This window comes from Phoca vitulina, unplaced genomic scaffold (genome assembly GCF_004348235.1).
Source record: "Phoca vitulina isolate PV1807 unplaced genomic scaffold, GSC_HSeal_1.0 scaffold115, whole genome shotgun sequence".
Lineage (NCBI taxonomy): Eukaryota > Metazoa > Chordata > Mammalia > Carnivora > Phocidae > Phoca > Phoca vitulina.
In genome coordinates, this window is record NW_022589818.1 from 1,194,130 (window position 1) to 1,209,293 (window position 15,164).

At 39.4% G+C, this 15,164-nt stretch overlaps 1 protein-coding gene across 4 annotated transcripts in view; it reads left to right on the top strand.

The window, feature by feature from the left end:
* The window catches only part of ASH1L (ASH1 like histone lysine methyltransferase), a 196,241-nt gene that overhangs the window by 132,229 nt on the left and 48,848 nt on the right, over positions 1-15,164 (top strand). For 3 of the 4 annotated variants that reach the window (XM_032398349.1, XM_032398348.1, XM_032398347.1), the window contains exons 7-8: positions 1,313-1,407; positions 14,893-14,997. In XM_032398349.1, coding sequence (XP_032254240.1) covers positions 1,313-1,407; positions 14,893-14,997 — 200 coding nt within the window. The remainder of the gene's footprint in view (positions 1-1,312; positions 1,408-14,892; positions 14,998-15,164) is intronic. The other variant, XM_032398350.1, reaches the window with a different exon arrangement.

Sequence of the window (15,164 nt, forward strand, 5' to 3'; positions counted from 1 at the left end):
ATTTCCTTCTTTTTTTTCCCCCTTTTATGTGTTTGTGAAATGTCTTGAGACTGATCTCATACCAAACATTAGAAACACAGACCAGTAAGACAAGTAGAAGAGGTAAGTCTATGGAGACATTGGGGAATAAAATAAAAAGAGTAGTCAGTGAGTAGGAGCTGGGCAAGAAACTGAGGTTTTTATCTTAAATCTCCTTAATAGCTACTAAAATTAAGGCAAGTCACTTGACTTCATAGAGCATCTGTTTTCAGATTTGTAAACTAGAGCTAACATTTCTTCTTCCCTACTTCATAGGATTGATATAAATGATAATATGTGAAAGTACTTTATAAATCATCAGGGACACCCAGCTGGCTCAGTTGAGGGAGCATGCGACTCTTGATCACGGAGTTGTGGGTTCAAGCCCCACGTTGGGTGTAGAGCTTACTTAAAAGATTTTTAAAAAAATAGAGGCGTCCAGCTCTTGATTTCAGCTCAGGTCGTGATCTCGGGGTCATGGGATCATGCCCTGAGTCAGGCTCCGCACTCAGCGGGGAATCTACTTGTCCCTCCCCCTGCTTGCACTCTCTCTCTCTCAAATAAATGAATAAATAAAATCTTAAAAAAATAATAAATTTTGAAAATAATATGTACATACTATAAATTATTGGCCAAGTATAAAGTAATTATTATGATCAGATCTGAAATTTAGGTTCCTTTTGCAAAACTGCTGGAAAATGCTAACATGGCTCTTTTTTATGTATAATTCCTAAAAGACAATTCCAAAAATACAGATTCTAAAAATACTTGAATGTACTTGATATCCCTCCCCCAAAAAGTATGCATTTAAAATTTAAGCCGGGGCGCCTGGGTGGCTCAGTCGTTAAGCATCTGCCTTCAGCTCAGGTCATGATCCCAAGGTCCTGGGATCGAGCCCTGCATCTGGGAAGCCTGCTTCTCCCTCTCCTACTCCCCCTGCTTGTGTTCTATCCCTCTCTGTCAAATAAATAAATAAAATCTTTTAAAAAAATAAGTAAAATTTAAGCCACTGTTAAATACTTACTTTTTTTAAGATTTTATTTATTTATTTGACAGAGGGAGAGCAAGCATAAGCCAGGGGAATGGCAGGGAGAGGGAGAGCAAGGAGCCGGAGGCAGGACTCGATCCTAGGACCCTGGGATCATGTCTTGAGCCGAAGACAGATGCTTAACCGACTGAGCCACCCAGGCACCCCAAAACAAATAACTCTTGACAGAGGATCTATTTTCTGTATTTGACCCACAGGAAGAGGTTTCATTGCCTCTGATTATTTTCCATTCTTTTCTGATCACAGCCCAAAGAGCCGATTGATCCAATTAAAGAAAGAGAAGCTGGAATACACTCCAGGAGAGCATGAGTATGGACTGTTCCCAGCCCCCATTCATGTTGGTGAGTACTCAATATATACAATATGTTGCTAAGAAGAAATGGTATTTCTTGAGTTTGGATGAAATGGCTTTGTGTTCTTATTATTTCTACATCTCCAATGAGGTTGAGCTCTTTCTTTACCATTTAATTTATACTCAGTCTGAAGAATTCTGCAAATTCTTTGCCATCTAGGAGTCAAAATGACATAAATCTTCCTTACTCGAGTTTCAGTAATAAAAAACACTATGTCTGTAGCGTTTGATTCCCTGAGTTATGACATCTAGGAAAACCCAGCTATTCACCATTTCAGTTTCAAACATTTTCCATGTTCAGAAAGAGATGATTTATGGATATGTAATAATCAACAGAAGAGAGCCACTACTTTTCCTGATGATTTATCTGCTTGAAAATTGAGCAAGATTTATCCTTCTATTCATTTTGGGGGGAAATGTCAAGGCTTGGTTTAGCATCGGTGTAATAGTGCCTTCTGGGATCCTACTGTTGAGCTTACCAGATGAGTAACAGGTACCTTGAAGTGATCCTGGATGCCTCCTGTTCTGACAGAGCTACATCCAGTCCATCCCCCCGAGTTCTGCTGTTGCCATTCCTGCAGTACATCCCACTTGTTTGCAGATCCCATTGTCACTCTCAAGTGCATCCCACACTTCCGCTCAGGCTCCTGCAGCAGCCTTCTGACGCATGTGTCCATTTCCATTCCTGCTCCCCTCCACATCACTCTCCACACAGAAAAAAAAGAAATGATCTTATAACTTAAACTAGATTATACTTAAGAAACCTTATAGTGTCTTACTGTTAGAGTAAAGTATAAGCTCCTTACTGTAGCTTTTAAGAATGACCTGGCCCCGGGTGCACCTGGGTGGCTCAGTTGCTTAAATGTCCAACTCTTGATTTCGGCTCAGCTGGGTTCAAGCCCCTCATCAGGCTCCACACGCAGCAGGGAGTCTGCTTCAGGATTTTCTCTCCCTCTGCCCCTCCCCCCCCAAATAAATCTTAAAAAAAAAAAGAGAGAGAATGATCTGGTCCCCAACGACCCACCCTTCCCCATCATCCCTGTCTCTCTGTTCCCATCTCTCCCGTTTGATGTCTTGCTGGTCTTCTCTCAGGTCCTAGAACAGACTAAGGCCTTTCCCACCAGAGTATCCATATGCTTATTCTCGCTGACTAAAAAGCTATTCTTATTCTTCCCATGGTTGGTTTCTTATTCTTTACGGATGAGCTTAATGTCAATATCCACTTAAATGTCATTTTCTTTAAAATTTTTTCCTGATTGTCCCATCAAAGAGGGTCCCTCCCTTTATATCACAGCACCCTGTTCATTTCTTTCTATAATCCATGACTGCTCTGTTTCCTCATTAGTTATCTGTCTCCCTCATTAGATTATAAGCTCCAGGTGCAGGATCATTTGTCTCCCTTATTCTCCTTTGATTTCCTAGTGCCTGGTACATAATAGAACTTTAACAAATACATGTACAAATGAAAGTAAAGGAGGAGAAATCAGGACACCCTATTGAATTGGAAGTGACAGGAGCAGCTTACTTATGTAGTAGATGTAGACCCTGTGCATTATAGTGTTCTCTTTAAACTATGCTTCTCTTGAGCTTCATGACTATGGGACTCTTCTCTGTGTTACGATTATCAAATCCCCTTTTTCTTCCCAGAAGACCCAGTACCAGCAGTGTATTTAAAGGAGCAAGCATAGACGACACGTTCTGCAATAAAGATTAGTTTGCTTTAATTATTCTGTACTAGGTGGATGGAGAGAATGGTTTAACTCCAACTTGAAGTTCCAAGGTTTAGTTCTCTTACCTTGAAGGTGAGAGTCCGTTCCACGTTCTCCGGGATCACTTCTGAACGAGTGTTTTGTTGTTACTGTGATGTCACAGCACTGGAAGCAGAGTCTCAGCAGATGCAGCTGTTTCCTAGAATCTGATAATGATAAATAGGCTTAGAAAGGAAGTCATTTAAAAGACCCATTTAACGAAAAACATGACCACTTTGGTCTTACTGGTTTTGTCCTGGCTGGGATCTAACTTAAGTCTTAGAACGAAGCTCTAACTTCATTCAAGGGGATGAAGGTGTCCGTTCATTCCAAGGAAGATAGGAAGAATAATAGCCCAGTATTTCTCTCACATCTCTTGCACAAATAGTGGTTAAGAGGTCAAGAATAGAAATCCCTTAATTTAAATAAAGATTTTATCTCCACGTCCCCATTTTAATGTCCCACAAAGACTAATATGTACTTGGTGTCTGCAAAGTGGGAAAAGAATGGGAAAACCTGTCCAAGTGTAGTGGGTCTTTTTCCCTGTGAAACAAGGTTTAAAATCAGGCTGTTGCAGGACAGATTTTTTTTTTTTTTTCTGGACAGTGCTATTTTGTTGTTCAAATAATATTTTATGATTAGGTTAGGGTGGTGAGCCAGTAAGTTGTTCTGAACAGGTGATTTCCAGTATCATGTAAGTAAAAAGCATGACTTTGAGTCAGCCAGACCTCGGTTCATCTCTGTCTTTGCTGTATTAGTTGTATGAATAAAGTAGTTATAAAAATAGAATAATAATGCATCTTACCATTGATAAGAGTCAGAATCAATAAATGGAAAATCGTGTTTATTTTTAAACGCTTAACTAAGGAAATCAGGTTTCTTTATCTTATTAGAGAAGTGCATTTCAAATAGAATTTTACTTCTCCTGATACTTACCAAAATGTATATTATACCCTTAAATTTATAGTCAATTGATTTTTGATGAGTGCCATGACAGTTGAATGAGGAAAGCATGGTATGTTCAGTAGATGGTTCTGTGATAACTGGATATACACATACAAAAGGTTGAAGTTGGACCCTTGCCTCACACCATTTAAAAAAAATTAACTCAACATGGATCATCAACCTAAATATAACAGCTAAAACTATAAAACTCTTGAAGAAAACATAGGAGGAAATTTTCATGACCTTGGATTGGGCAATAATTTCTTAGCTATAACACCAAAATCCTGTGCAACAAAAGAAAAAAACACAAATTGAACTTGGTCAATATTTAAAACTTTTGTGCTTCAAAAAACACCATTAAGAAAATGAAAAAACAGGGGCGCCTGGGTGGCTCAGTTGGTTAAGCAACTGCCTTCGGTTCAGGTCATGATCTCAGGGTCCTGGGATCGAGCCCCGCATCGGGGGCTCCCTGCTCGGCGGGAAGCCTGCTTCTCCCTCTCCCACTCCCCCTGCTTGTGTTCCCTCTCTCGCTGTCTCTCTCTCTGTCAAATAAATAAATAAAATCTTTAAAAAAAAAAAAAAAAATGAAAAAACAATGCACAGAATGGGAGAAATATTTGCAAATTATGTATCAAGAGACTAGTATCCAAAAACCCATACATATAAAGAACCGTTGAGAATCAATATTAAAAAGACAACACGATTTTTTAAGTGGGTAAATTATTTGAATAGACACTTCTCCAAAAGAGATATACACATGGCCAATAAACACGTGAAAATACGCTCAACATCATTAGTCGTTAGGTAAATGGAAATCAAAACCATAATGAGATACCACCTCACACTCACTAGGATGACTTTAATTAAAGGATTGATGCATAATGTGAAGAAATTGAAAACCTCATGCATTGTTGGTGGGAATGTAAAGTGGTATAACCCTCTTTGGAAAACATTTTGGCAGTTCCTCAAAAAGTTAAACATATAGTTACCATATGACCCAGCAATTCTGCTGCTAGGTATCTAACCAATAGAATTGAAAGCACATGTCCACACAAAAACTTAGACAGAAATGTACATAGCAGCAATGTTCATAATAGCCAACAGGTGGAAGCAACCCAAATTTCCCACAGTGGATAAATGGATTAACAAAATGTGGTCTGTGCATACGATGGGATGTTCTTTGGCAATAACAAGAAATGAGGTACTGTGGGTCTCCTGGGGGGCTCAGTTGGTTAAGCTTCTGCCTTCAGCTCAGGTCATGATCCCAGGGTCCTGGGATGGAGTCCCAAGTTGGGCTCCCTGCTCAGCGGGGAGCCTGCTTCTCCCTCTCCCTCTGCTGCACCCCCTGCTTTCTCTCTCTCTCTCTCTCTCTCTCTCTCTCTCTCAAATAAATAAAATCTTTAAAAAAGAAAGAAAGAAAGAAAAGAAATGAGGTACCGAGACAGGTAACAACATGGATGAAGTGTGAAAACATTACGCCATATAAAAGGGGATGGTCACAAAATGCCATGTGCTTTATGATTCCTTTTTTTTTTTTTTAAGGTTTATTTTTTAAGTACTCTCCATACCCAATGCGGGGCTCAAACTCATGATCCCGAGATCAAGAGTCACATGCTCCATCGACTGAGCCAGCCAGGGGCCCCAAAATCTGGATTTTTTTAAATTAGGTCCCCACCTTTCTCATTTTAATAGAGAGAGGTTTTTTTTTTAATAGATTTTATTTGTGACAACATTGTATTTGATGTATTATTTTTTAAATAAGCTCTATGCCCAATGTGGGGCTTAATCTCAAGACCCTGAGATCAAGAGTCAAACGCTGCACTGACTTTGCCAGCCAGGCGCTTCTGTAGAGATTTATTTTAAGGGTCACACCGTCGTGGCAACTGGCAAGTCCAAAATCTACAGGGCAGGCAGGCAGCGTGGAGACCCAGGGGAGGGTTGATTTCACAGCTCAAGGAGTCGGAGGGCAGTCTATGGAAAGAATTCCCTGTGGAGGTCAGTCTTTTTTCTTACTAAGAGCTTCAGCTGTTTGGATGAATCCCACCCACATTATGGAGGGTAATCTGCTTGACTCACAATCTTGTGATTTAAATGTTAATTTCATCTAACAATTACCTTCACAGACACATCTAGAATAACGCTTGACCAACTGTCTGTTGACACAGAAAATTAACCGTCACCAGAACTCAATGTACTAAAACCCACTGCACGGTACACTTAAAAAGAATGTATTTTATGGTATGTGAATTATGCCTCAGAAAAGCTGTTATCTTGAAAGTGTAGTTATGTTGTTTTAATCAGGCCTATATTAATCAAAATTATAGTGATACACAATGCAAAAGAAAAATTGTAATGCTTTGAGTCTTATGGTCACAGGTATTTTTTCTTATTTAAATTCAATTAATTAACATATAATACATTATTAATTTCAGAGGTAGAGGTCAGTGATTCATCAGTCTTATTACCCAGTGCTCATTACATTACGTGCCTTCCTTAATGTCCATCACCCAGCTACCCCATCCCTCACAGGTATTTTTTTTTTTTAACAGACTGATTTCTTTTTTTTTTTTTTTTAAGATTTTATTTATTTATTTGAAAGAGAGAGAATTGAGAGAGAGCACATGAGAGGGGGGAGGGTCAGAGGGAGAAGCAGACTCCCTGCCTAGCAGGGAGCCCGATGCGGGACTCGATCCCGGGACTCCAGGATCATGACCTGAGCCAAAGGCAGTCGCTTAACCAACTGAGCCACCCAGGCGCCCCCTCACAGGTACTTTTAAATGTGAATTGGAACACTTTTTTATGGAGTAAGGGGATAGCTTCAATAAAAGAACTTTAAACATGAAAAAATATATAATATTAAGACAAAATCCTCTGGAATAAGTGGAATAGAGATAATGTTCAAAGACAGGAGATTATTTAAATTTCTAAATGTTAAAGAAGAGAATATTCCTTTTTTAATGAATAATGGTAAGTATTGAATCTTTGTAGTATGCAGATTCATCATTTTAAAATGACAAAACTATATATTACATCATTTGTAGGGGTGGGGCGCCTGGCTGGCTCAGTCTGTAGAGCATGGGACTCTTGATCTCGGGCTCATGAGTTTAGTCCCCCTGTTGGGTGTAGAGATTACCTAAAAATAAACTCTTAAAAAAAAAAATTATAAGGGGATTCATAGTTTTTCAAAATTCTTCTGGGGAGTATGGGAGCAAAAAAGTGTGAGGACATGGTCTTTCACATTTGGCTTTTGGAATCAGGCCACGATTCAGATTCTACCTCCACCAATTACTACCTGTCTTACCTTGGGCAAGCTGACACATCTCAAGGCTTCATATTCTTTATTGTAAAATTGAAATTAATAGGAATATTCAATAAAATAATGCATGTAAGATATGTAACACATTACCTAGCACATAGTAATCATTTCATAAAAGATAACTACTGAATCAGAGTTGGTTTTTATGGTAGAATACCAGTCAACAAAAATGTGTTACTTAGTACATAGCTATTACCTCTGGCAGTTATTATTAAATATATTATGTTGCCTTTTCTTGCTGAGCTCAGAAAATAATTCAGAATTCTTTTCAACACAGCTCTTCTTGGTTGCCACTGCTAGTCATGGAGATTTATGCCAAATCTTGACTGCTTTTCCTGATATAGTGGAGAGAACATAGGCCTTTATATGCAAAATGGATTAAAATAGCAGACCTAAGACTTACTCTGAGAAAGGCCTGCTTGCAAGGTTGGGCATTGGCGGCATCTGGGAACTTGAATAGCAAACATTTTCCTCGGTCAGTATAACACTTTCCTGAATGGGAGAGCGTCTTACTGTGCCTGCTGGGTATAAACTGTGTCATTCCTGCTGAACACCTGCTTTTATTTGAAGACTCTGGAATTTGGTACATTTTAGAGAGTACCTGTATGATCAGCCACCGATTAAAACCTTGGGCACTGAGTTTGTAATGAGCATCCTTGATAGACATTTCACATGTGTTGTCCCAGTATATTGCCAAAGATTACATCCTGTGTGACTCCACTGGGGGACAATTTGTATAAGCTTGTGCCTCATTTCCTCTGTGTTTTGCCCAATGCACTTTTCCCCTTTACTGATTTTGCTTTGTATCCTTTTGCTGTAATGAAGTATAGCTATGAGTATGACCATGTGCTGAGTCCTGTGAGTCAGGAAACCTGAAGGTGGTCTTGGCCTAGACACACCTCAGAGTCAAACGCAGATGGACTGCTCTTCCCATTCCACACTCTTGTAGCCAGATGATCGTGAACAACTTATTTATGCACTCTACATCTCAGCATCTTCATGTATGTATTGCAGTTACTTCCAACCTGAGTTGTGAGGATTAAATAATACTTATTTTGCACTTAACAGAGTGAATACCCTTTCCCCTTGATTTACTGTAACTAAGTACTCAGTGACAGTGAGAAGAGCAAAGCCATCCCAGTCATTCCTAGAAAACAGGTATCTGTAGAAAGAAGGAAATAATAAAGAATAGAAGTCAATAAAATATTAAAAAGACAATAAGGAAACAAGTTCAAAAAGAGCAACAAAATTGGGGCGCCTGGGTGGCTCAGTGCATTGAGCGTCTGCCTTCGGCTCAGGTCATGATCCCAGGGTCCTGGGATCGAGCCCCGCATCAGGCTCCCTGCTCCGCGGGAAGCCTGCTTCTCCCTCTCCACTCCCCCTGCTTGTGTTCCCTCTCTCACTGTGTCTCTCTCTGTCAAATAAATAAATAAAATCTTAAAAAAAAAAAAAAAAAAAAAAGAGCAACAAAATTGATAACCTCTAGATACAACGAACAAGAAAAAATAAGAGATCACAGAAATTACCAGTGTCTGTACTTAGGTCCTATAGTTATTAAGAGGCCAATAAGGAAATGTGAGGAATAACTTTATGCCAATTCATTTAGCAATGTATATGAAATGGATAAATTCCTTAATAAATACAACTTAACAAAGCTAATTCAAAAAGAAATAGAATATCAGAATATCTGAATAGCCTGTATCATTTAAAGAAATTTAGTTCTTTATCAAATCCTACACATAAAATGGCTTCCCTTGTGAGCTGTTTCCTCATTGAGAACAAAATAACGCCAGTCTTACACAAAGACTTTCAGAAAGTAGAGAACACTTCCCAGCTCATTTTATGAGGCTAATGTAACCCTGGTAAAAAACCTGACAAAAACTTGAGGAGGAAAAACAGCTACAGAACGAAGTTGAGAAACATACAGGCAGAAACTCTTAGAGGTAGAAGGGCATCTCCCCAGTCTTACAGAAGGCATCTACAGTTAACATCATACTTAATGGTGAAATCCTCCTGAAATTGGAAAGAAGGTAAAAATGTCCACCCTCACTACTTCTGTTCAGCATTATTCTGGATATTCTAGCCAGTGCAGTAAGGCAGGAAGATGAAAAAAAGTCATAAAGATCAGGAAGGAAGAAGTAAAACTGTTCCTGCTTACAGATTACATGATAAATCCAAAGACATACCCCAAAATCCACTGCAACTTTTTTAGCAAAGTTACAGGAAACAAAATCGGTATACAAGAATCCATTGTATTCTTATAAAACTTAACTGCCCTTACCATACCATCCAACAAGGGCAGTCCTTGGTGTTTACCCAAAGAAGTTGAAAACTGTCTACATGATAACCTGCACACACATTTTATAGCTACTTTATTCATAACTCCCAAAACTTGGAAGATACCAAGATGTCCTTCAGTAGGTGAATGGATAAACTGGTATAGCCAGACAATAGAATATTATTCAGCACTAAAAGGAAATGAGATGTCAAGCCCTGAAAAGACATTGAGAAACTTTAAAATCATTGTACTAAGTGAAAGAAGCCAGTCTGAAAAGGCTACATACACAGTGTGTGATTCCAACTATGTGACATTCTGGAACAGGCAAAACTGTGGAGACATTAATAATATCAGCAGTTGAGGGTAAAAGAGGGATGAATCAGCAGAGCGCAGAGATTTTTAGGTCAGTGAAATTACTCTGTATGATACAATAATGGTTGGATACATGTCATTAATACATTTTTTCCAAAGCCATAGAATATACAAGACCAAGAGCGAATCCTAATATAAACTATGAACACCAGTGATAATGATGTGTCAGTGTAGGTTCAGCAGTTAGTAATCAGTGTACCGCTCTGGTCAGGAATGTTGGTAACAGGGTAGGCTGTGTTTGTTTAGGGGCAGTGTGTATATTGGAAATCTCTGTACCTTGCTCAATACTGCTTTGAACCTAAGACTGCTCTAAAAAACTATTTTTTTAAAGAACATTTATAATAGTGTAACAAAATTGAAGTAATTGGAAATAAATGTATCCAAAAAGAGGCAAGAACTTTATACTGAAAATTAAAACATTTATCAGAGAAATTAAAGAAGACCTAAATAAATGGAGAAATGCCACATTTAGAGATGGGGAGCCTCAGTTGTTATATTCCATGCAATGTAGATTGTTACCAGCAGACTTTTCTGTAAAAATTGATAAGCTGATTTTTCTAAAATTTATATGGAGATGCAAAGAACCTGGAATATTCAAAGTGATCTTTAAAAAAATGGTTTTTTTCCCCCCAAGACTTACATTATCTGATTCCCAGAGTTACTATAAAGCAAGTTTAAACTTTAAATTGGCTTTAGAGGGGTGTAGGCGGAGCACACGACTTTTGATCCCAGGGTCGTGAGTTCAAGCCCCATGTTGGGCATAGAGCCCTCTTCAAAAATAACAATAATAATCATTTTTTTTTTTTTAATAAATTTGGGTCCCTGGGTGGCTCGGTTGGTTGGGCATCTGACTCGTGGTTTCAGTTCGGGTCATGATCTCAGGGTCTTGAAATTGAGCCCCACGTCGGGCTCCGTGCTGCGTGTGGAGCTTGGGATTCTCTCTCTCCCTCTGCCCCTCTCTGCCCCCTGCTCGCATGCTCTCTCTTAAAAAAAAATAAATAACAAAATAAATTGCCAGTAAAACAGATCCGTGGAACAGAGTGGACAGCCCAGAAATAGACCCACACTTTGTGGTCATTTGGTTGCACACAGCACCAAGCCGTCCAGCAGGAGAGAACCTGCAGCCCTGACAGCAGCCCCATCATAGCAGCTACAGCCTGGGTTTGGCACGGGCCGCAGACCGAGGCGTAAGAGCTAGAATTGTAAAGCTTCCAGAAGAAAACACGGGATATCGGGCGCCTGGGTGGCTCAGTTGGTTGGGCGACTGCCTTCGGCTCAGGTCATGGTCCTGGAGTCCCTGGATCGAGTCCCGCATCGGGCTCCCTGCTCGGCAGGGAGCCTGCTTCTCCCTCTGACCCTCCCCCCTCTCGTGTGCTCTCTCTCTCTCTCTCATTCTCTCTGTCTCAAATAAATAAATAAAATCTTTAAAAAAAAAAAAGAAAGAAAGAAAACACGGGATATCTTCACGACCTGCACGGCGTTAAAGGTTTCTTAGGACACAGAAAGCAGTAACTACAGAAGAAAGTACTGATAGATTATACCTTGACAAAATGTAAACCTATTCATCAAAGACACTATTATAAAAACAAACAGACAAAGCACAAACTGGGAGAAAATATTTACAAATTGTGTATATCCTGAATACATAACAAACTCCTACAAATGAATTTAAATAAAAAAGACAACCCAATTTTATTTTTATTTTATTTTTTTAAACACACAGCCCAATTTTGAAGTGAAGATTTGAACACACTTTACCAAAGGAAATACACACATGGCCAATTAACACGTGAAAAATACTCATCAGTCATAACTCATCAAAGAAATTCAAATTAAAGCTCCAATGAGTTGGCATAACCAAAACGTTTACAAACAGTTGTGGGAGAGTAAAATGGCACAACTTTTTTAAAAACTCTGGCAGGGGCGCCTGGGTGGCCCAGTCAGTTAAGCGTCTGCCTTTGGCTCAGGTCATGATCTCAGGGTCCTGGGATCGAGCCCCATGTCAGGCTCCCTGCTCAGTGGGGAGTCTGCTTCTCCCTCTGTTCCTCTCCCCTGCTTGTGCTCTCTCTCTCGCTCGCTGTCTCTCAAATAAATAAAATCTCTAAAAAAAAAAAAAAAAAGCTCTGGCAGCTTTTATAAAAGTAAACATAAATCTACCAGACAGAAATCAATACATATGTGTGTAAGAATGTTCATGGTACCTTCATTCATAATGGCTATAAACTAGAGATAGTCCAGGTACCCATCAATACAATGGATACATAAACTGGTGTATTCATATATGGGCTATTAGCCAGCAATTAAAAGGAAAAAAAAATTATGATTGACACGCTTGCACCTCATGGAAAATGAAGTAGACATACTTTTCCTTGTTCTGATAAGTATGAGTAAAAACATAAAAAGGTCTTATTACAATGTTACATTTTATAGATCATATATAAAAAGGAGACTCTAAAAAGTGGAGAGAAGGCAGACCAACTAGGAACCTTGGGACTGAGGAACTTCATGGTGATGAGTTCCCTGAGTTGTCTTTTTACCTCATATTCTATGAGGTAAAACTTGAAGCTGAGAAAGCTAGCAACCTGGAAATTCCATTCGGCACAAACAAAGCAAGTAAAGAAAAGCTTGCTTTCTACAGCCAAAAGTAAGGGAAAGGGTCAACCTAGCAAGACAGAAAACTTTTAGACAATACCCTCCATACTCTAGTCAGACATTGTAGAAAAAAACTGTTACCCTACCCACACTCATACCAGCAGGTGCCCAGTGGGGAGCCTTGGCTTCTATCCCCAGCAGGCAGTAATAAGGTGTCCCACCCGGGCCCCCGACCTGTGTTGTATCAGAGGACTTTGACCATCCTCCAGTAGTGACATGGCCTCTCCCACCATCCCCTCAGCAGTAACAACCTACCGACGCTCAGGTTTCAATGGAGGCTGAGTGGGGAACTCCCAACTGGTAATCACTGGACATCTTACTCCCTTAACTTGCTGGAGCAGTTTTGGAAAAGGTCAGACAAAATAGAAGGTTTATGTAAAATCCAGAACCTGGTAACATAATACAGAAATGTCTAGGTTTAAACTGGAAGTCATATGTCATACTAGGAACCAGGGAGATCTTAAACTGAGTTTTTTTTTAAGATTTTATTTATTTGAGAGAGAGAGAGAACACAAGCATGAAGAGGGGCAGAGGGAGAGAGAGAAGCAGACTCCCTGAGGTGGGGCTCAATCCCAGGACCCTCGGATCATGACCTGAGCCAAAGGCAGACGCTTAACTGACTGAGCCACCCAGGCGCCCGTTAAACTGAATTTTAAAAGGCAGTCAGTACATGCCAACATCAAGATGTTAGAATTACCTGACAAAGATTTTAAAGCATTTAGATTTTTAAAAACACTACCCCCCCAAACACACACTTCAACAAGTAATAATATGCTTGAAACATGAAAACAATAGAAAGCCTCAGGAGGGAAATAGAAAGAATTCCAAGTCAGAATTTTAGAATTGAAAGATGCAGTAGCTGCTGTTAAGGCTTAGGGATGTGCTCAGCAGCAAGATGAAGGAGGCACAGGAAGGAATCGGTCCATCCGAACAAAAGAGAAAGTAGACCTAAAAAAGACAGAGTCTGTGGGATCATGACAAAAGGGCGAAATTTGTATCCTCCGTGTGCTGGAAGGAGGAAAGAAACGCGGAGATGAAAAACTACTTTGGTAAATAGTGGCTGAAAACTTTGCAGATTTGGCAGGAGACATGAAGCTACTGATGGAAGTCGATGATCAAACCTAGCAGGACACACTCGAAGAGATCCCTGTGGAGGCATATCCTAGTCCAACTTCAGCCCTCTAAAGACACAACAGTTGTAAAACTGAGAGAGAAATGAATCCCTACCTATAGGGATAAGGCAGTTCAGACAATAGTGGATTGCTTGTCTGAATCCAGGGAAATGGCACAACATTTTTCAAGTGCTGAAAGAAAAAGTGTCTAGCCAGAATTTTAAACCCAGTGAAAGTATCCTTCAGGAATTAAATGAGAATCAAAGCCTTCCTAGATGAAGGATGATATCTAAAAGAATATGTTGCCAGTCGACCTACTCTGTGGATAAAAGAAGGTTTCTAACAGAAAAGAAATACCAGAAGGGACCTTGGAACATCAGGAAAGCAGAAGGAACAGTAAGTACATTTATGGGCATATACAATAGGCTTTCCTTCTCCTTTTGAGTCTTCTAAGTAACTCTAGTAAACGAAGCAAAATATTTTAACACTGCTATATTTTTTAACAGCGTATTGAGGCATAATTCACATATCCTACAATTCACCCATTTAAAGCATACAGTGGTTTTTGGTACATTACGTTATTAATGTTTTTAACTTGTGGTAAAATATACGTAACTTAGAATTTGTATTTTTCATTTCCATTTCTCAGTGTAAGGTTCAGTGGCATTAAGTACATTCACATTATTGTGCAACCATAACCCCATCCCTCTCCAGAATTTTTTCATCATCCCAAACTGAAACTCTGTGCCCATTAAATAATAATTGCCCATTCCCTCAGCCCCTGGTAACTACTGTTATTCTTTTTATCCCTATGAATTTGACTGTTTTTGGTACCTCATATAGTGGAGTCATTACAGTATTTGTCCTTTGGGGTCTCCCATATTTCACTTAGCATAATGTCCTTAAGGTTCTTCTTCTGTGTTGTAGCATATATGAGAATTTCATTCCTTTTTAATGCTGAATAATATTCCTCTGTGTGCACACACAGCCCATATTTTGTTTATCCATTCATCCACCGATGGACATTTCTGTTGTTTCCTCCTTTTTGCAGTTGTGAATAATGCTGCTATGAACATTGGTTTACAATTCTCTGTTGAGGACCCCGCTTTCAATTCTTTTGTCTATATACCCAGAGGTGGGATTGCTGGCTCATATGGTGAGTCTACAGTTAATTTTTGGGATCTGCTGCACTGTTTGCCACCATGGCTGCACCACTTTGATATCCCCACCAGCAATTCTTGAGAGTTCAGTTTCTCCACATCTTCAGTAACACTTGTCATTTTCTGTTATTTTTTCATGATAGCCATCCTAATGGGTTTTGAT